This window comes from Populus trichocarpa, chromosome 2, assembly GCF_000002775.5.
Source record: "Populus trichocarpa isolate Nisqually-1 chromosome 2, P.trichocarpa_v4.1, whole genome shotgun sequence".
NCBI classification, from domain to species: Eukaryota; Viridiplantae; Streptophyta; class Magnoliopsida; order Malpighiales; family Salicaceae; genus Populus; species Populus trichocarpa.
The window spans coordinates 7,540,199-7,560,343 of NC_037286.2; the positions used below are offsets into that span (position 1 = coordinate 7,540,199).

At 34.0% G+C, this 20,145-nt stretch overlaps 2 protein-coding genes across 2 annotated transcripts; both read right to left on the bottom strand.

Annotated features, from left to right (window-relative positions):
* Nucleotides 1-2,823: 2,823 nt before the first annotated feature.
* Nucleotides 2,824-11,325, bottom strand: LOC7461809 (protein ALTERED SEED GERMINATION 2). The gene is made up of 18 exons (XM_024594032.2): nucleotides 10,636-11,325; nucleotides 10,346-10,418; nucleotides 9,895-9,977; nucleotides 9,302-9,436; nucleotides 9,102-9,209; nucleotides 8,722-8,850; nucleotides 7,851-7,966; nucleotides 7,634-7,755; nucleotides 7,183-7,301; nucleotides 7,025-7,121; nucleotides 6,797-6,899; nucleotides 6,686-6,707; nucleotides 6,465-6,553; nucleotides 5,928-6,076; nucleotides 5,187-5,282; nucleotides 5,020-5,090; nucleotides 4,821-4,948; nucleotides 2,824-4,009 (listed from the first exon to the last, which is right to left on the bottom strand). The coding sequence occupies exons 1-18, from the start codon at nucleotides 10,705-10,707 to the stop codon at nucleotides 3,928-3,930; spliced, it is 1,794 nt and encodes a 597-aa protein (XP_024449800.2). The 5' UTR covers nucleotides 10,708-11,325; the 3' UTR covers nucleotides 2,824-3,927.
* Nucleotides 11,326-14,808: 3,483 nt separating this feature from the next.
* Nucleotides 14,809-18,327, bottom strand: LOC7461810 (transcription factor bHLH145). Its single transcript, XM_002302295.4, has 4 exons — nucleotides 18,170-18,327; nucleotides 17,068-17,698; nucleotides 16,698-16,852; nucleotides 14,809-16,608 (listed from the first exon to the last, which is right to left on the bottom strand). Exon 4 carries the CDS (start codon nucleotides 16,589-16,591, stop codon nucleotides 15,485-15,487), a length of 1,107 nt encoding a protein of 368 aa, XP_002302331.1. The 5' UTR covers nucleotides 16,592-16,608; nucleotides 16,698-16,852; nucleotides 17,068-17,698; nucleotides 18,170-18,327; the 3' UTR covers nucleotides 14,809-15,484.
* Between the last annotated feature and the right edge of the window lie 1,818 nt (nucleotides 18,328-20,145).

Consider the following 20,145-nt stretch of genomic DNA (forward strand, 5'->3'; position numbering starts at 1 on the left):
TTTTCTGCGTTGTAAAACACAGTATTTACAAAGCAAGAATTGCTTGTTTTTTTTGCACTGTTCATGTAATTGCACTGTTCAATAAACAGTGCAATTTCTTGCACTGTTCACTTGCACTGCATTGATTTTTATTATTTTTTTTAGTGTGTTAAGTTTTTTTTTTGTTAATTTTTTTTTTTAAAAAACTAGTTTAGCGTGAATTTTATACATGATAATATTTTATCTAATTTTATTACACGCTAAAAAATTATAGAAACTGTAGTTATTGTCAGATAAATTTTGTACGTAATGGAATTGTAGATAGTTTAATAGAACAATAAATTTTTTTTATATAAAGTATGATTTATTTCATAATGTTACCGTAATAGTTAAATCAACAATATTTAAATTAAAAACCATCAATATTAATTTATATTTTTTTAAATTATTTTATAACCTCAATTTCAAAAATATTTTTAACCAAACACATTAAACTACTTTTTCTTCAACCTCAATTTCAACCACAGTTTTAACCAAACACCTATTTTTTCAAACCAACCACAATTAAAAGTACTTTTTATAAATCAATTTTTTTTTAAACCATAACCATAACAGTTACCGCAATACCAAAGACACTCTAAGACGGCACGTAACATCTATCTCATCTGGGCATCCCATGCCTAGGTAGGAACGACCCATCCTTGAATTGAGGTACAAGAAGAAGGCACAATCTTCGAGGTGGCTTAAATGGCCTAACAGGCACAAATCCCTCGAAAGGAAAGGAGAATTTTTCTAAAACAAAAAACATATTATAACAAATTTTACTTAAATAACAAGGTATCGGTGAAATAATATGGTTTAACTATATTGTATTTCTTAAGTCTAATATAATCAAATTATAATTTTTTATTTTAATAGATCAAACAGTTGAATCCAATTATATTAATTAGTTCTCTGTTTCACATAAAAATCATAAAATTATAAAGTTTTTCTTTCGGATATGTTTTATAATTCAAAATTGTTTTCTTTTTCAAAAACATTACATAATATATTCATAAAAATAAAAACCATTTATTCTTAGCAATCAAGATTAAACTTAAAATAAAAATAAATAAATGAAAAGACAATCAAGGTTAAATACTTGCATAAATATTTATATATTTTTATTACTAAAATTAAATATTTATGCAAGTATTTAATTACCATTTATAACTCCATATATATTTATATATTTTTAAATCATCATATTCCAAAATACATTCATATCATACATCAAGTATTAACTTAGAAACCTAGCAGGTTACAAGAAACAAAAAAAAATGCATTAATTTGGATGTTTAACACACACAGTACAAAACAGAACGAATGACATCTATGACTTCATTCAATCTTGTCACTCCTGATGGCAATTGGGAATCACATCACATGAAAAACAATTAGCAAAACTCTAAAAAATGTAAGGAAATTATTTCACGTATCATAACAAAACTGTTCATTGTTCTAGTAAAAATATTTTTTATATTATTTTTAAAAATAAAATGTTTTAATAATAGAGTAATTCGGTGTTTTCCATGACTTATTTAGTCATTAAAAAATTATAAAAAATATATATCTTTTTTATTTTTAAAATAATAAAATAACTAAATTACCCCAAATCAAAATAATAGAACTATGGACTAAAGTATTTCCATCTTTTTATTTGTTAGAATGCATTGTAAAGATCTTTTGCCCTTAGAATTAGAAAAAATAACAACATCTATGTACATACATGGATATTCTTAACCTTACCATAAAAGTTTTTTTATTATTTTTATAATCATGAAAGTTATTTTGATTTTTGTATGTTCAATCATTAATTTTTATATTAAAAAAGCTATTGGTGGGAGGAGAGTACCCGCGAACATACAAGAGACATTCATATCTTTTAAGCAGTGTATGTAGTGTCTTTTAGTGGCCAAACTTATCCTTTTACCGTGTCATTGAAAATATTGTCGCGTCCTTTTCCTATTTGTGTAGTAGATGTGACAATAGCGGATAAGCGGTTTGTCATCGGTGGGTTTTTTTTTTATTTTCTCTCTCCTCCCCTAAAAAATACACATTGGTTTTCTTTGTTCTTGGTATTTCACTTTCAAACATTATTCTTCTGATTTCTAATTTTTTTTCATGCCTCTTTTATACATATTTTATTTGTTTTCAATTTAGTCCTTCAATTACAATTTGTCATATTTTTTTTAAAAAATTTGTTCATATTCTTTTGATTTCTAATTTTTTTTTTCCTTTACTCTTTTGTTAAAGTTCAATTTAATCCTTAAATCAAAGTTTATAGTGTACTATTTTTTTCAATTTGATCTTTATTCTTTTGATTTTTTTTTGTTAAAGTTATTTTTCTTTTTAATTTAACCTTCCAATCAAAAAAATTTTTTGTTGCCCTCTAATTTATTTTTCATTTTAATTCTCTCTCGTTCTTTTAATTGTATTTTTTTATTCAAACAATTTCATTAGTGTTTCTATTTCTGTTATCATTTGGTTGAATAAAAAATTAATTCAAATTCAGCAAATGCAATAGGATATATATCCTATATTACTGGATCAAATATCAATCTCTTGATTTTTCTAATTTTGCTTTTAGTTATGATTAATTATTTTCTTTTTCATTTATTTACACATAGTTATCAATTCGTTTTACGCTTATAATTGTTTTTAATGCAAATCAAATAACTAGCAATTCTCCAATACCAGAGGATGCTTCACAGGTATGATATCAACATTCCCCAGCATGAAACCAGAGTTGACTGATCTCTTAAAGCGCACTATAATTGGAAGGAAACTATGGAATCGCAAAAATAGTAGATGCAGAATTCAGTAATTCAAACTTATTTAAAAGTAAAATTATCTGCTTTTACACGGAAAATATTTCCATCAATACTATACAGGAATTTTTTCATTAAATACAGCAATAAACAGAAGCCTCTAAAAAATTACGAGGTGAAAGCAGTTACCTTCATAGCCAGCTCTAGATATAATTTAACACTGACGACGCTTTATTAAGACATGGGAACCCGCATAAGGCTTTACAGCTTACATGGCCAACTAATTTCCTACACAAATTATGTTGCAGACACCTTCGCCTTTATATTCTTGCTCAAGGAGAAAGGCTCCACTTGAACTTCAGCTGGTAATCTGCAACATTATGATTAGAAAAATCAGGAAGTTCAAAGATATAATTTCCTTTGGTGATAGTTTTGGGTTCGAGCAATTGGCAATAACTCAGGTCCAGAACAGATCCAATCTTTTGCTGCAACTGAAGACCTTGTGACCCATACAATCCTTGCTTTTGAATCCAAATAACAAAGGTAACTTCAATTTTTTAGTTTATGCTCCTTCATCATGTTTCCATTATGCATAACTTTCATTTAATTTGATCTGCTACGCTTTTCATAATCCAAATTAAACCATAGCTTGATGTTCATTATTTTGCTGGAATATACTTCGTTAAACATGCAAAACAACTTGTCTCTAAAAAAATATTAAAATATGGTACACAATGTAAAAGGGTTTAAGTGAAGAAAACAATCATAGAAATGGAATAAATAATTGTGGATAGGGCTTTCATTTCAGCAAAAATTTTCCTTTGGTGATAGTTTTGGGTTCGTGCAAGTGGCATAACTTTTATGTCTGTATTATTCTCTCTCGCTCTAAGAATTATAGTCTGCCAGCTAACAACGGTTTCAATGTGTTGAAGCAACAAACCTTCATATCGACTACGTGTTTCAGCCACAGAAGCTATAATAATAGTAGTAAAAAAAAGAAAAAAAAAAGTCAATGGTATAAACTGCAAATCAAAATAAGATTATAGTAGATACTTACACATAAGAGTATGAATATTTAAGTCATTCTCTCATGAATGAATGCATAAACTTAACTGTAGGCTCAACAGCACAGGCCCGATTAGCTCTGAGCACACTCAAAAGGGTGCAAAGTTCCTTCAGTGAATTCATGCATCCGAAACCGCTCTAGAAGCTCAAAGGGGCTGCAACTAACAACATGGAACCTTGTAAACATAACAAGTCACTTGGATTGAAGAAATTCTTAGGAAAATAATCATTAAATCCATGGCTTAGAATATGTGCATGGGTGCGATGGGAAGAAAAGGGGGTGCTAGATAAGCATTTATCCTTGTGACTACTTTACTTCTTCTAGATGGAGGAGACACAAGCATGGAAAATAAAAAGGACAATACATTGTGCTGACAGAAGAGACTTTATTGAATTGAGCTGTATTGTGTGCAAGTGCAGCATCCATAAATTCAGTAAATAAAACCAAAGTGAAGTGAAGAAGAGAATAAAAACCAGATATGAAATTGTATAACAGGACTTCAAATTCAGGAAGTCCAGAAATTGTATACTCAAGACAGAGACTTTGTTGAATTGAGCTGTATTGTGTGCGAGTGCAGCATCCAGAAATTCAGCAAATAAAACCAAAGTGAAGTAGAGCATGAAACCCAGACATGAAATTTTAGAACTGGACTTCAAATTCAGTAAGTCCACAAATTGTTTACTCGAGATAACCAACCCTGAAACTTCATTGAATTGAGCTGTATTGTGTGCAAGGGCAGCATCCGGAAATTCAGCAAATAAAAATGAAGTGAGGTGGAGAAGAGCATAAAACCCAGACTGAAATTGTATAACTGAACTTCCTGAAAAATCAAACTCTTATATCCAGTTTCGGTTCACATTGAAAAGGCTCATGGATTTAACGTTTAGTGGGCTTCTAAGGGTGGCAAAACACAATTCACAGAATAATATGTAAATTCTGTGGACAACAAGGACTCGTAGTCTTACAGGATAGCTTCACGATTATGGCATAACCTTCGTTGGTTGCTTTCCATGGCTTCCAACACATTAGAAATTTCTGGTCCAGCTGCTCCCCAAGCCACAATTGATGGAACTGAAGCACTTGGAGTCCAGATCTAGAACCATGTTGCAAGATCAGAAAACCAAACAATAATCGATGCACAAAAATCAAATCCATCAAACCAACCTTTATGGTGCTATCAATCCCACTGGTTGCCACAACACAATCAAATGGATGACACTGGACACAGTTCACAACTGTGAAGCAGAAGAAGAATAAATCAAATATAACAAGGAAGAGACTAGTAAATCTAAGCAAAAACCATACAGAGTCGCATGGAGAAAGAAAACTACCAGCTTCATCTCCAAGAAGCATTTTTATCAATCTACCAGTTTGCTTCTCCCAAACAAACCATCTACCATCATCACTTCCACTGGCCACGTAATCACCTGCAAATCAATAATCAGAAACTAAAAAGCATTGACCACAGTCCACAGGTAAGCTAATTGTGGACCTGTTCTCGCTTGCAACATTTGAAAAAAATCTAGAAAAACTCAAGGTGCATTAACAATAATTAAGGCACACCAACAAATCTATGATGCATGCAGTGTCCAGAATATAATTCATTGGTGCTGATATGTTGATAGAGAACATTCAATCAATTTGCCTGATATGTTGTATACTCTTCTCCTCTAAAGTGTTTGTCTTTCTAATTTCCTTAGATTTGTTTTTATGTTTGGTTGAGATATTCTTCCTCTTCATGAAATGTTTTTGACTTCCTATCCACTCTCATTTGTCCCCTATTGATTGTCCAAATTCCTGTTTACCATTGTAGAATTTTTTCTTTCTCACATGTCAAAGGCAAGCAGAAAGAGGTTATATAGACAATGTTGATCCAAGCTGAATTTAATTACTGTGTCCTATGCCTTTTTCAAAGAGAATAAACACCACAGTGTTGCGAATGTATATATCCAATTGCTTAAATACATAAGGATAGGGACCTCAGCATGTAGTATGGTGCTTGTTTATTTCAATTCCTTCTTTCTTAAAACCACTGGAGCCAGATACCACAACTGCCTAACATCAGTAATTACCTGTCTGGACACACAGAACTAGAGAACTCCTAAGAAAAATGGCAGGATGACGGATTAACTTTTCCAGGAGAAAGGGGTCACAGCATTCTTCAAACCTAACACATAAGGCATTCCCCGAGTAACTATCACCTACAAACACATACAGAAGTTTTAAGGATTATCTCAGGTAATGGAGTAATGGACACAGGATCAGAAGCCACTTTTACTGGTAGCTGATTGATTACATTTATAGAAACCAAGCATATCACCTGACCTGGGGCTACAGATATTCCGTCAATTAGCATCATAAAAACTATGACTATCACAAACACCTTAAGTCCTCACTGGTCCTTTTTTTCCAGCAAACTAGTAAACAACAACCTAACCATCAGAGGAAGACATTCAATCAATTTAAAATTAGTAAATATGATTCATTCCAACTATAACTTAAGACTAACACCTCAAATATCCCAAGTCTGCTGCAAAACATGAGTCAATGGTACACATTCAACAAAACTACTAAGACATGTCAAGACTCAGTAACATAACAGTCAAGACCTGGAATCTTTTAATGTATCATTTTCATTATGGTCAAATAGAGCCCCATTGACGAGGCAATGGTGGTATTCTACATCCATGGAAGCTATCTGATATCAGTGAAACGATATGAATCACAAAATATAATTGCTAACTTTATTCAACATTCAAAAGTAAAGGCAATCAAAGCTGATTTACATCCTACGTGCTAAGAAAGAGTGGGAGATATATAAGAAACCAACCTCTTTGCCCAAGAAAACTAGCCTGTTTATATCAGTACCAACATTACAGAGACCGACATATCTCTGCTTCATATCAATTGGTTTTGGGAGGAGCACGACATTTGAATACACAAGATGATAGTGGTTGCAGCTCTAGACCATTGAGTGTATGTAGGGCCGATTGTCATCAATTTTGAAGCATCTCCCATAGTATATCGAACAGCAGTCCCCCCAGCTGCAGATCACAATAACTTTAGACATTGAACAATCAATGTGTACCAGTTGTTAACTAAGAATTTCACAAAAATTCAAGAAGTAAAACAACAAACAAAAAAATTAACTACATAGATAGTTCAGTACACAAATCACGACCACCATCTATCAAATTGTAGATCATATCTGAAGCTAGTATTGTTTTGACTTCAAAATCCACACAAGAAACTTCATAGTACAAACACTTCCAACACCAAGTCAAGTTATAAAAATAGCACACTTAACAGGAATAAAGCCAGGCTTACAAGGCGACGAAGCCTGTAATTCACATTCATTAAATATACATGCTCTCCACTATAACTGAGGAGAACCTCATCCCCATTTGGACTAAATGTAACATGAGTAAGGTGCAAGCTTGAACTCCCTGAAAAGAAAAGGAGACCAAGTTGGACCTTCTAAACAGTACACTCACTTCATATAAATTCTAGTTACATATTCTTTTTTCTTTGAGAGGATAGAATGATGGTAGAAACAAGCTGTAAAATAAAAAGAAATTGACAACAAGATGATATTGGACCAACAGCATGTTTACAAGGATTTGAGGATGATATGAAGTAATTCTATCTTCATTACCTAATACGGTAACCTAAGCAAATAGAACAAATTATATCATCTTTTTTTTTCTTATCCAAAATAAATGATGGTTCAGTTTACAATCAGATCAAATAATTAAGCAACGAGTAGCAACATATGAACTGACATGCTCAGAAAGATGCATTGGGCAGAAATAGTTAGCACAAGGAGGCGGGTTCATCCTTTTCCTATGGGAAGTCAGTGGAGGCAGCATCCTTCTATCATATAATCGAGCAAAGGCATCACTGCAGACATTCCAAGGGAAAACAGTTAAAACAATTATGATTATAAAGGGAAAAAAGAGTAGGAAAAGTAAACTCAGATGACATCAGACTCAGACCTCCCACCAACCAGGAGTAAATGAGGTCGACTGGTACTGATGTCACAAGATTTCAGAGCAAGGGTTTGTTTCGGAGGATCAGCTAACGATCTTTTTGCTCCAGACTGCAAATCAAGCTGTCGTCACATACTGAATGTGAAAAACAATTATGTTCAAGTATAATAGCTTGATGAGAAGAAAATTTTCACAAACAAGCACTCCAGAATAAAAAATGTAAACATCATAAATATTTTTGTGAATGTTTTAACTGCATTAAACTAAAGGCCAAGGAACACAAATGGCCTCTATACCTTGTAATCATAAGCACCGTACCTGTTGTTGGCGTTCAAACTAATTAATAGTAGGTTATAGACTAAATCCCAGTTTAAATAACATGACTAAAGTTTGAGCTAAACATATTAACGTGCAGTGTTTCCAACATGAAGAAAAGAATAGATATTGAGATATTCTGAACTTTAAACTGTTAGCTCCACATGCATGCTGATAATCCAAATGCCTACAACTTCTGGTCAGTCATCATCGCCACACCTGACAAGTATTGTACACCTCAAGCTGATAATCCAAATGCCTACACTACTGCATATAGATTTATTGAATGGAAAAAATGACTGGAAGTATCTTCATTTTTTTTTTACCTTTCTTTTAATTTAATTTTTTTTTTACGTCTCAAGTATTGGAAGATGACACCTCTCTCATGGTTATTGGTGGCAGGATACATAACTAATAGCAATAACCACTCACAGACAATCAACAATAAACAAACAGCATTTCATTTTAAAAAAAAAATCCAAAGTATTGCAATGAAAACTTCAATACAGCAGAAAAACTAAATTCAAGACAGAGAATAATTCACAGATCTCCTGAAACTCACCAGAATATTGCGACATTCATGGGGATAAGATCCTCCTGGTGGACATGCAGCACCCTCCCGAAAATCATGCTGTCTAAGTGTTCCATCTTCACTTGCACTCCAGACCACATTAGGGTTTCCAACTTCAACCTGCAAAGGAGGTCAAGATTGTGATTACAGGAAGGCTACAGCAATAAGACAAATGGAAAACTTCACCAAACCAAACAATCAAAAAAAATTGAATTTCTTTTTTCATGTCCATGAAACAAGTGAAGGGCTAGTTTTGGAGCCCCAAAGAGACCCACAGCTACCCACTGCTGAAAACAAATACACAAACACGCGTGTTCACACATACACAGAGCAAACAAGTCAACTAGGTCATCCATACAATGAGATCTTACAGCTAATGTTTTCACTCTTCTTGTATGACATTGATACAATGCTGATGGAGCAATAGAATTATCATCAGGACCCCTCCCACTTAAGTGAGAAAAATTAAATAAGCAAACCTGAAATTAAAAAAGGTGAGAGCATGTAACCAAAAAAATTAACCAGAGAAAAGAGCATCAACTTTAAAAAATTCAATTCATCAGAGCATTACTTCTGCATCTCCAGCTCCAGAAACCACAAGCTCGTCAGATGTTTCAGGAACTAATTTAGTGCAGAATATATTTGCAGAATGCCCAGTATCTATAGAAAGCAAAAGCTTTCGACCAGTGTAGCTCCAAATATTCACCTGCATAATTTGAAGCATGATGGATTGTCCTCTTTCAATATGCACAAATGTCTCTCTCAGTGTGTGCGCACGCATGCAGCAATCACCCTCTCCTTTAGTGCATCAAATTTGTCTGTCAATACAGTTCAAAGCTCTAAAGTAATGTCACACATGAGACAGTTTCCATTCTATCCATTTTCTTCAACCTCATCCCACTTTTTTTCCGGCCAATCAAACCCAATCACACAACATATGCATTCAGAAGCATAGAGGTGGACCTCCCTTCTACGAGGTCTGCAATCTTCCAAATCACAAGAACTCAAGTCACTCAAACTGCAACATACGAAAACTTGAAAAGCAAAATCTGACACTGAACATAAGTCCACAAGACAAATCAACTAATCTTTTTATTTCATCCAATTGTTTGTCCTACACGTGAAACACTATATAATCTCCAATAATACACATAGGTATCATACCCGTATGTCATCTGATCCAGAAATCAAGAGTGAACCTTTAGAATTCCAGGCTATGGAATTGACACAACCCTGATGCATCCAGGCTATGGAATTGACAACCCTGATGCATCCAGGCTATGGAATTGACACAACCCTGATGCCCCTGTTAGAAAGAGAGAGAGTTTCAGACAACCAATCTGTAAAATCTAAAAATACTTATGCCGCCTTGAGGAAAAATAGCTTTACTCAAGGTATCCTACAAATTCCATCATTCAATCAACTGGCAAATAAAAATCAATCATTGAACAAGATGCACATGGCAACTGGTAATCATTTCTTAGCCACTTCAGCGGTCATTCTTTAGTACATCGATCAATAAGTATATATTCAGGCAATATGATCAACAAACCTTGTACTTTCAAGAAAAAGCTTCTATGGGTGAAAAAAGAAAAAAAAAATTCGAAATCCATACTAACCTCCAATTCTCTTTCTTGGGAGAGTCTCCGTATCAATGAGGAATGCATTTGTAAACTGCGATCAACATCCTAAAAAAAACAACAACAACAACAACAAAGACATTTGCAGCTATACTTCAACTCCTCAGTGTAATTAGGCATTAAACTTCAAATAATTATACAAAACAAAATGTAAAATCTTGGCCAGGATAAAAACTAGACGTTAACTAGAACGGAAAGAGGAAAATTCGATCCAGAGTAAAAATTAGGCAAGTATTAAATGGGAGAGAGAGTGGAGAAAAATTACAGGACGAACATCGAGGTATCTGCTCTCTAGCAGATTATAGATATTACCATCATGAAAACTGTAATTATCCATTTGAAGCAGGGATATCCACAATCCCTAACACGATCGGAATCGAAAAATAATAATTTGATTAAATGATTAATCACAGCAGCTGCTGCCGCTGTTGTTGTCACGCATATAAGGTATGGTGCGGTGTCGCGGTAGAGAGAAGAAACACTATGATATATATGTGGGCATCAATTTTCTACAGCTCTCTACTGGAGGGAGGCTAGCCGTCTGGGAAATTTATCAACGTGGTTTTGGGTTTGGAGCGCGGAAGATGAGGGGTAGGATTTACCGGTTGTTGGGGAATTAAGCAGCTCTGATTGTGCGATGACCGGTGCTGATTCTGCTTGATAAATATTTCGGTTGAAAATTTACAATATGGTCCGTAACAAAACAGTTTAATACTTATTTATTAAAATCGAACCTCATTAAAAACTTCTCGGATTTTTTCTCTCTCGTTCTTTCCATTTAAAATGTCATCCTCCTACAATATCCTTAAGAACTCAGTAAAATAATTTGAAAAGGTCACGCTATTATCTTTCATCAAAATAATTAATAGTTAGGGTTATTCTTAAAATGTTTGGAAATAACAGGATAAAAAAAATTAACTATAGAATCAAAATACAGAAATTTATAACTACTGATAAAAACCTAAAAGAGAATGAGATGAACAAATCACTGTTCATTGACTGGAAAGCCCGTGAACCCAGATGAACCCCGCGGCAAAGGGTCTCAAATTATAGACTAGCAACAAGCACGAGCAAAGAGCGGGAAATCTCTTTGTTAAATTCAGCGTTTAACACGTTATTGCTGTGGTGTGGGACCACGTTATTAATAGATTTTCCATGGGTTGCAAAAAATTCTCTTCTTTTTTCGTTCCAAAAATATTTTAAAAAAAAATTAAAATTTTTATTTTTAAGAGTTGACAAAATATCGAATATGAAAAAGTTATTGAAACCTTTCTCTTGAAAATGAATGATTCTTATTCCATCTGGGACAACATCAAGGAGAGCAATTTTGTTCAGGCACCAAGGAGGGACCATGTCGAACAATTGATATTGTCCAGAGGTCATACAACACAGGTGAATTCAGGTGGTCGAACGGAATCATCCCCCTCGAGCTTATCCAACCTTCAAGAAGTCTTAACACACCATAATGTGACCATCATATCATAAACGACATAAGCCAATAATTCAGATGATTTTTTTTCTTATCTTGATTCATAATTTGTTTTTCATAAGCAACTTATGGTAAGAATAAGTTAAAATTACTTCGATTTAGAGATTTATTTGATGAAATGACTCTATACAATCTCTTTTGAAAAAATAAGATTTAGTATAAATTAAACATTTGACCCGCGTTTCTCTGTAAGTTAGATATTTATAAAAAATTATATACACATGCCTTTTTCAACATGTTTTTGTATTTAAAAAAAATAATTGAAAATAAAAGGCTTATGCGTTATTTTTTATCAAATAAATCAAGAATTATATGTATTAATAAATTGAAAAAAAAAACATGAACGATAACTAGAAATAAAAGTGAAAAAATTAAAAGACGAATGTAGATCAAGATATTTAATATCGCAAGACAAAACATTTACCCATTGTGTTTGCTAAATTTGTTTATTAAAATAATATTTTTATTATAGCAAATAATAATAGAAATAGTCACAAATTAAATTGATCGAATATAATTAAAGGAAAAAAAACACCATGCAATGATGCACATGTTAGAAATAAATATTACTTGAAAATAAGATTTTTTTATTTTAAAAAATAAAATTCATCTACACAAAAAATAAAAAATTATTTCATGAAAAAAAAAAAGAAGCAAAGGCCAAGCACTGCGGGGTGTGACCCATTTCATAAGAGGCCACGAGTGGGCTTGCATCTACAGGGGCGAGCGACCAAGCCTTTAATTTTTTTGTTGTTACAACTGGGAAGGACGATAGGTTGTCTATCCTTATTTTTTGTTTGAAAAAAAAAAGACGACGTATCATCTGATTTGCTCAGGTTCCAACCACTATGGTGGTCGAAAAATTAGGGCTTAAGTTTTTTTTTACCTAAAAAACAGTTTTCCAACCCATTATTGACCCAAAACACCTTTAGGACTGTTATGTACCTATCAACGGCCTTAAGAAAACAAAAACAAAAATCATCTAAAAAACCAAAATCAACCCAAAACAAAAAATTAAACATAGTTTAGATATGTTTTATCATGAACTTTAAAGGTAAAAAACACACATAATATGAACTTCTCTTGTCAAATAGAACAATTTGACACAAACATCAATCGTTTTGGTAGCATAAATCGGTGTTAATGACATTTTTTTTTCTCTACCGTCGGAATCTAATGATCTCTCTATTTCTTCTCTCAATAAGGGACCACTAAAAAACAACAAAAATAAATCTTTGTACCAAAATTGAATTTTTAAAAAATTGAGGCAACGAAATCGTATAATTTGTGTTATTTTGAAAGTTAGAGGATCAAAGTGTATCTTTCCACTTATGTTTGGCGTCCTTTTCATTTCAGTTCCTATTTTTCCAATCTCACCATTGATTAGAAAATCAGAAGCAATTGATCTTAAATTAGGATCAAATTGCCTAAAATAAAACTTCTAGAACCAAAATGAATTGTCAAAAAATAAGCAGGGTCATCCACAATGACACGTGGGTGCATGAACAATATTGGTGTTAAGTTAAGATTCGAATTTTAATTTTTAATTTAGTCTAAGTTAAAAATCATTTCTAACTTTTATATGGAAAAAGTTGTAAATCAACTTAAATGATCTACTATCTGTTTTTTCATGCAAAAAAAAAAAATAACCCTCGAGTTTTTTCTAATTTTACATGATTTACAATGTGAATGTGTTTTGAGAGAGCAGTGGAGAGGAGAAAAATGGAAAGGAAATCAAGTCACTTCCATTTATTTGGATGCTAAAATTGGGAACAGAAAAGAAGGGGAAAGAGGAAAAAAAATAAATCTTTGATTTTTCTTTTTGACACGCAAAAGCTCTCTCCGTCCAAACTTGACACAATTTTATTTATATACCATGTAAAAAAAATGTTTTCCTTTATTTTTCATCGATATATCCAAGCAAATTGTTTTTCTTTTCCTCAGTTTAGAATTTTGAATTATCACTGTATTCCTTGGCATCTTCTAGCTACCATTCAAAAGGTAGAGAAAAGAATAAAGGGAGGGCATATTTTTACTCATTCTACTCTCGGAAGCCATGGAAACAAAAAGGTGACACCAGGCTCTCTTTATCCTTTTCTTTGTTTTTGTTTTTTAAAAGTTGGACGCGACTGGACACTAGCTCAAGCAATTGAATTTCAAGAACTAAAGATATTGCCGAAAGGCATCTAGTTTAAATACCTTGCACCTTTTGGTTTCACCAGTAGCATTCAGTTCCAATTCACCAATGAGTCTGTACTTGAATAGCAGCACTCGAGACATACAGCAACGTTGAAATAGCAAGATCTATTTTTAATCTCAAACAAGAATATCCATCTCTATGGATGGGTTTGATCACTAACAAAAGAAAAATGTACTCTCTTCATGAAAGAAATAAAAAAATTGGAGTTAGAAATTCTCTCTGCAAGAAACTACTCAATTGGGCAGGATAAATATCAAGCAAAAGAAATTCTCTCTCTTTTTTTTTTACCAAAATAATTACTGATATGTTTTTATGCTTGCTCTATCTTACATCTGGTTTAGATGCTCTGTATTGCTAGTAACACGTAAATATCACAGTACTCGAGAACCCAGCCCGAGGCCTCAGACGAGTCAAAAAGGCTCGAAACACCTCTCCTTTATTGCGTATATCTTTTCCATGTTTCACTGTAGAGCTAGCAGGAAAACAGGTCACACCCGTGCCCGGGACTCACATGTGCTCCCTCTCCTAAATAATGCAGCTCTGTGGTCCCTCGCAGCACCATCATCCCCACAAAGACGTAAATTCATGCACTGTTTCATGGAGAGAAGGAATCACACATTAACACATCACTGTCTCGTATCATAAACTTGAGTATGGGGACGACACGTACGTAGGCATGAAGACATCGACACAACCAAGCAAATTCTAATCACATCCAACCAGCCAAGCCACCATAATCACTAAAGCAGTTGTCTAAAAAGACTGAACAGTCATGGATTTTCACATTCAAATTACAATACCATTACAGACAACAGTAGACACTGAGAAAAACAATACTTGGAAGGATAGGTGAAATGGTGCCACTACATGAAGTTGCCCTCACTCGTGCACGTTACACATCATAAAAAGATAACCCGGCAAAACATGAAACTTTGATAAAAATACAAAAAGGGAAGAAAGTGAGAGATGGGTCCCAAGACGCCCAAGAAGCGTGCGTACATCCTCTCTTTCTGGGGGTCCCCCCTCTAGAACTAGTCTTCCCATTCACACAGGAGAGATGCTCTCTCTAACCTAATACACAGATTAATGATTCACCCTCTCCTTTATTGAGACATATTACGCTGCACTTCTATTCCTCTTTCTAGAGACCACAGGAAAATTCTCATGGTCCAAAGCTTGCTGATTTGCAACTCGAATGATTGAACGTTGAACAATGAACATTGAACGCAAGAGAAGTACTGCAATCTTTCCTTCCTCTGCCAGTTTCCACCTCTTTAGCTGGGAGATGTTTGTCATGTTCAAATCAACGCCGACATCATTTTTTACCTGACTTATTCTGCACACACCACTAGTAATAACAAATTAATAACAGAACTGATAGCACCTGGCAGTAATGCCCAGCATTACTGCCAACAATACCGATACTCATGGAGCATCAAGTCCTAAAGCTTTGGCTTCGAACTTCAACGACTTCAAGTACTGAATAGCTTCTTCAAGAACGATAACTGCATCCTTGCCCTTTCCACCTGGAATCAGGTTCTGTAGAATGCTCACTGTCTCACGAATTCTCTCTTTTCTCATCCTCTTGTTTACTGATTCTGAACCCATTTCCTCTGACATCAAATTCGTGCCATTGTCACACCTCGATTCTGCATCATCCTCGTACTCAAAATCTCTAGTGGGTTTTACAGACCTGGCAGTATCCATGAGTGATGGACCATCAATATAACCTCCATCAAACAGTTTTCTCTTTTTATTTGAACCATCAGAACTCGCAACATCTTCTGTGCTTCCATCAAACCAATCTCGCTTGTCGTGAGTTGTCATTGTATTAGGGGAATGACCCGTGCTAGTAACTTCTTCATCCTCGGTGTAGTCACTATCATCATCTGAGTAAAGCAAGGCATTCAGTTCTTCAATGTCCTCGTGCACATCAGTTTGCATTTCGATCCCATCATCTTCAACAAATTCATCAGTTGAGATTGGCCCTAAATGAAAACTTTGATTTTCTTTAGCCCCGGTCACTTCCTTGTTCAAATCAAAAGCAATGGTCGGTTTTGGGATCCAAGACTTCAAGCACTGGGCTGGAGTCCCAATTCCAGAACTAAAGATCAAAGTTGTTTGATCGCCTGACTGGTCAAAAACAAGGAATCTTTTCTGAGCGCGACCAGAGTCTGATTGAGGCACGATGTCCTTAATTTCACGAGGGGCAGTGGGAAGTTTCTCTTTGAGAACAGTGTCCAAAAGAGGCCTTTTCTCTTTAAGAACAGAATGAAAAGGAGGCATGAAGGCCTGTCGGAAGCGGGGCAAACCATAAAACCACCCACGCGGTTCATTTTCCTGACCAACCTGCGAGCGCAGAAGCTCAGCAAATGGATATTCGGGCAGACCATTTGTAGAAATCATGTTGACATTAGGGTCCATTAGCAAAGGAGGATTATTTTGCTGCCCAGAGGAAAATGAGGCACCCAAGTAATTCGTATCGGGTGATTGCCAATTAAATTGCTGTTGAGGTCCCCAATCTTCTCCCATTCAACCAAAACAATCACCTGTCAAATTAAAAAAGATTTTACACATTGTAAGAAATCTTGGGAGAGTTCACAACTGCGTTAATGCAATCAGACACAGCAAAACATACCAGAAAAAGGATTTCTGCAGTAGTAGAAGTGACTGTTCACTTGCTTCTTCGTTCAGTAATAACGAAAAAAATAAAACAATCCAGCTTAGCTTGAAAACGAAAGTGGAAAAGTAAATCTACGTTACAGGTTTAAGCAAATGACGGAAATATTCAGCCTGAAATACAATAAAGAAAGAAAATTAGTAGACTAAAAGCATAGCAAAAACCTGCATCCGTTATCAACTACAAAAGAGAAGACCAAGGAATCTAAAACATGAAAAAAAAGAGAGGAGAATAAGCCAAAGAATGGCACAAACAAGTACACAAATAAGTGGGAATCTAATTCCTCAAGGAAAAAAAATCGAACCAAAAAAAGTTAAATTGCACTGACCTGGCAATCCTGGAGAGGTTGAAAGCATGCTATAACTCTAACTATAATGGTGGCACACCCAGCAATCCCATTTTCGTGTTTCAATGCCCGAAAATTTGTTTGGCTCGCTGCTTGGCACACCATAACTACTTCCCAGCCCTTCAATTAATTGATAACAGAGATTCCGGAGAACAACAAACAAAGTACTTGGAATCCGTGGAGCAGGACAATATCAATTGACCAACAGAAAACTAGATTAATTGTTGACAAAGGGAAACCTAATACAAGTAACTGGAGGGACAAGCACGGCCAAGAAATAAAAAAAGGTAATCAGGCTTTTCACAAAGGAAACAAAAAAGAGAAAGGAAGCAGAGAGAAAAAGGAAGATTTGCTACTATTCAGCTAATCTGGCGAACGTAACAGGGAACGACGACGAAGAAAGTGGATCCCATCGAGAATAGACGAGTGACAAGACGAAAAAGCTTAAGAATCGATGCTAGTGAAGGAAATTTACAGGATCACTTTACAATACAGGTTCAATGAGATAACTTTCCGATACACATCAATAGAAAGACTCAGAAACCACCGCATACTGTTTCTCTCCCAGAAATACCGCCACGGTTGTACCTTCACCAATACCAATTCTACAAACCTGCAAAAGGATTTCCATGTCAGAATCCTAAATTCATAATGATTTACACAGTGGTTGTAGATCAGATATTTTATCTCTAAGAACCTCGTGAAAGGTTGTGTGTAATAAATTGGAAATCCAGCATGAGAGGATGAACTTCAATGTTTTCTAATTTTATTTTCCTGAGATTTCTCAGCAAACCAAACCAACTGAACTGAAAAATGCATAGCTAGGAAAAATTAACTTCCTTGATCAAAGCTGCAGGCAAGAACAGTAAATCCAAGAAAGAACAGATTCGCAAATCAGAAACTAACATGAGGATCTCACTTTCTTCAGTGACAACTAGAACCCAACAGTTAACACGGCACAGTCCATTTCTAGCCAGACAATTTGCAGATAAGTTAACACAGTCCCGTTTAGAAAACGGACGATTTTGTGCGAGCGATCAAATAATATCAAACCCCCAAAACAGCGAATTGGTAAAGAACTTACAGGGAAAAATAAGCACTTTAAGCTGCTCAATTCTTCAACTTGAAACTCAGATCGAAAACTGCAGGCCGCACAGCAATGAATGAAGGCTTTGTTTTCCAGAGAGAGACAGAGAGAGAGAGTCTAGTCAAAGTGGAAATATTGAGAGTGGACGGGAGGAGTGATTATATAGAAAACAAATTGACGGAATTGTCCCTGTGAGTGGGAATAATAAAAGTAATAACACTACACAATAAACACAACAAAAAAGAAAAGCGAGTTTTCATTTTCATACGTGCGTGCGTGCGTGAGGAGTGCACGCAAGGTATTAGTGTACAATCATGATGCACCGTAAGATTACTCTTCCCCTCTCTCTCTCCTGCGGGGCGGAGTATCATGACGTTTGGTTGTGTCCGGCCACAACTACAGACCATGGTTTTTTACTCCTTATTTTTGGGTGCTTTAAGTGTTTAAATATTGTTTTTTTTTAAATGTATTAATATAATTTTTTTATTTTTAATACTGACACATTAAAATAATTTAAAAACATAAAAAAATTAATTTTAAATAAAATTTTTTTTTTAATTATTTTAAAAACATTGTTTGGAATGCAATTTCAAACCACTCCTTCGACTTGAACAGTGAATGATGTTGTTTTTGGAGATTATTTGATATTGTGTTTAAAATATTATTTATTTAAAATTTAAAAAAATATTTAAAAAATATTTTTATATTTTTTTGATGTATTGTTATTAAAAATATTTTTTAAAAAAAAATATTATTTTAATATATTTTCAAGGAAAAAGAATTTTGAAAAAACAACAACTATCATGATGCTAATAAAATTACTGTATTTCCCAAAATATCCATGGTATGAAAATGGTTTTTTTCTTTTAATGAATAAAAGTGGTTTATTTGCTTTAATTTTTATGTGAATAGGTAATTTTTGTCATTATTTTAGGATGTTTTTGTCGTTCAGTGAATTCTATTTTCTTTTTTTATATTTACACTGCAGATTCCTCCTAAAACTAGGAATAACGACATGGATTAAATGCCTGATTCATGCCAAGGAACTTACCTATTTTGGTGAAGGAGGACATTTTTTACTTCGAGATGTATAACCACTGAATTATATTTTAATTGACATAACCATTTCTATTTATTATTAAAAAAAGTTTTTTTAAAAAAATAAATTCGAAAGTCTCCTTCGTGACAAAGAATGAATTTTAAAACTTGTGGCTTGTGATCAGGTAATTACAAAATAGAATGCATTCATGCATCTTCGGTGCTTGACCATTCAAACCATGATCATGGCAAGATGATAAAAGGGTCCCACTCATCAGCATTTGCCATTGGGTGCATCATATTTAAACTCACACTCCACCTGACAGTATAAGCTCTAGTTATTATCCATCAATTGCCTTGGCTTTATATTAGAGCGAGGGTAAAAACGCCAATGGACTATATGGTAAGCGGCCCCTCCAAAAAGTACAATAATACTTTTCATTGATGTGATATATGGATGTGCCGGTGCCATCAAAATGGCCATCCATGGATTGGCCCAGCCATTGCAGTACTATAATCGATTGAATTTCTCATTTCCAGGGCCAAGTTATTATTACCATCCCCCATTTTTTTCACTTTGTGCGTGTCGGAGAGAGCCGCTCCTCTTGCTTCTGTTGATAAATATTATTTTTAATATATTTAAAAATACATTAAAATAATATTTATTTATTTTTAAAAATTTATTTTAACATTATCAAATTAAAAAAAAATTTGGATGAGAAGCAGCTTCTACAGCAACCTAAACAGGTTTTAGTGTTTTTAAAATATTTTTTATTTAAAAAAATCATCAAATTGATAGTTTTTTTGTATTTTTTATTGTTTTGATATACGTGTATTTTAAAGAAAATAAAATATTTTAAATAACAACATCACAGTAACAAACAGACAGTTTAAATCCAGATATCTTAGACAGTATATAACAATAATTTTTAAGG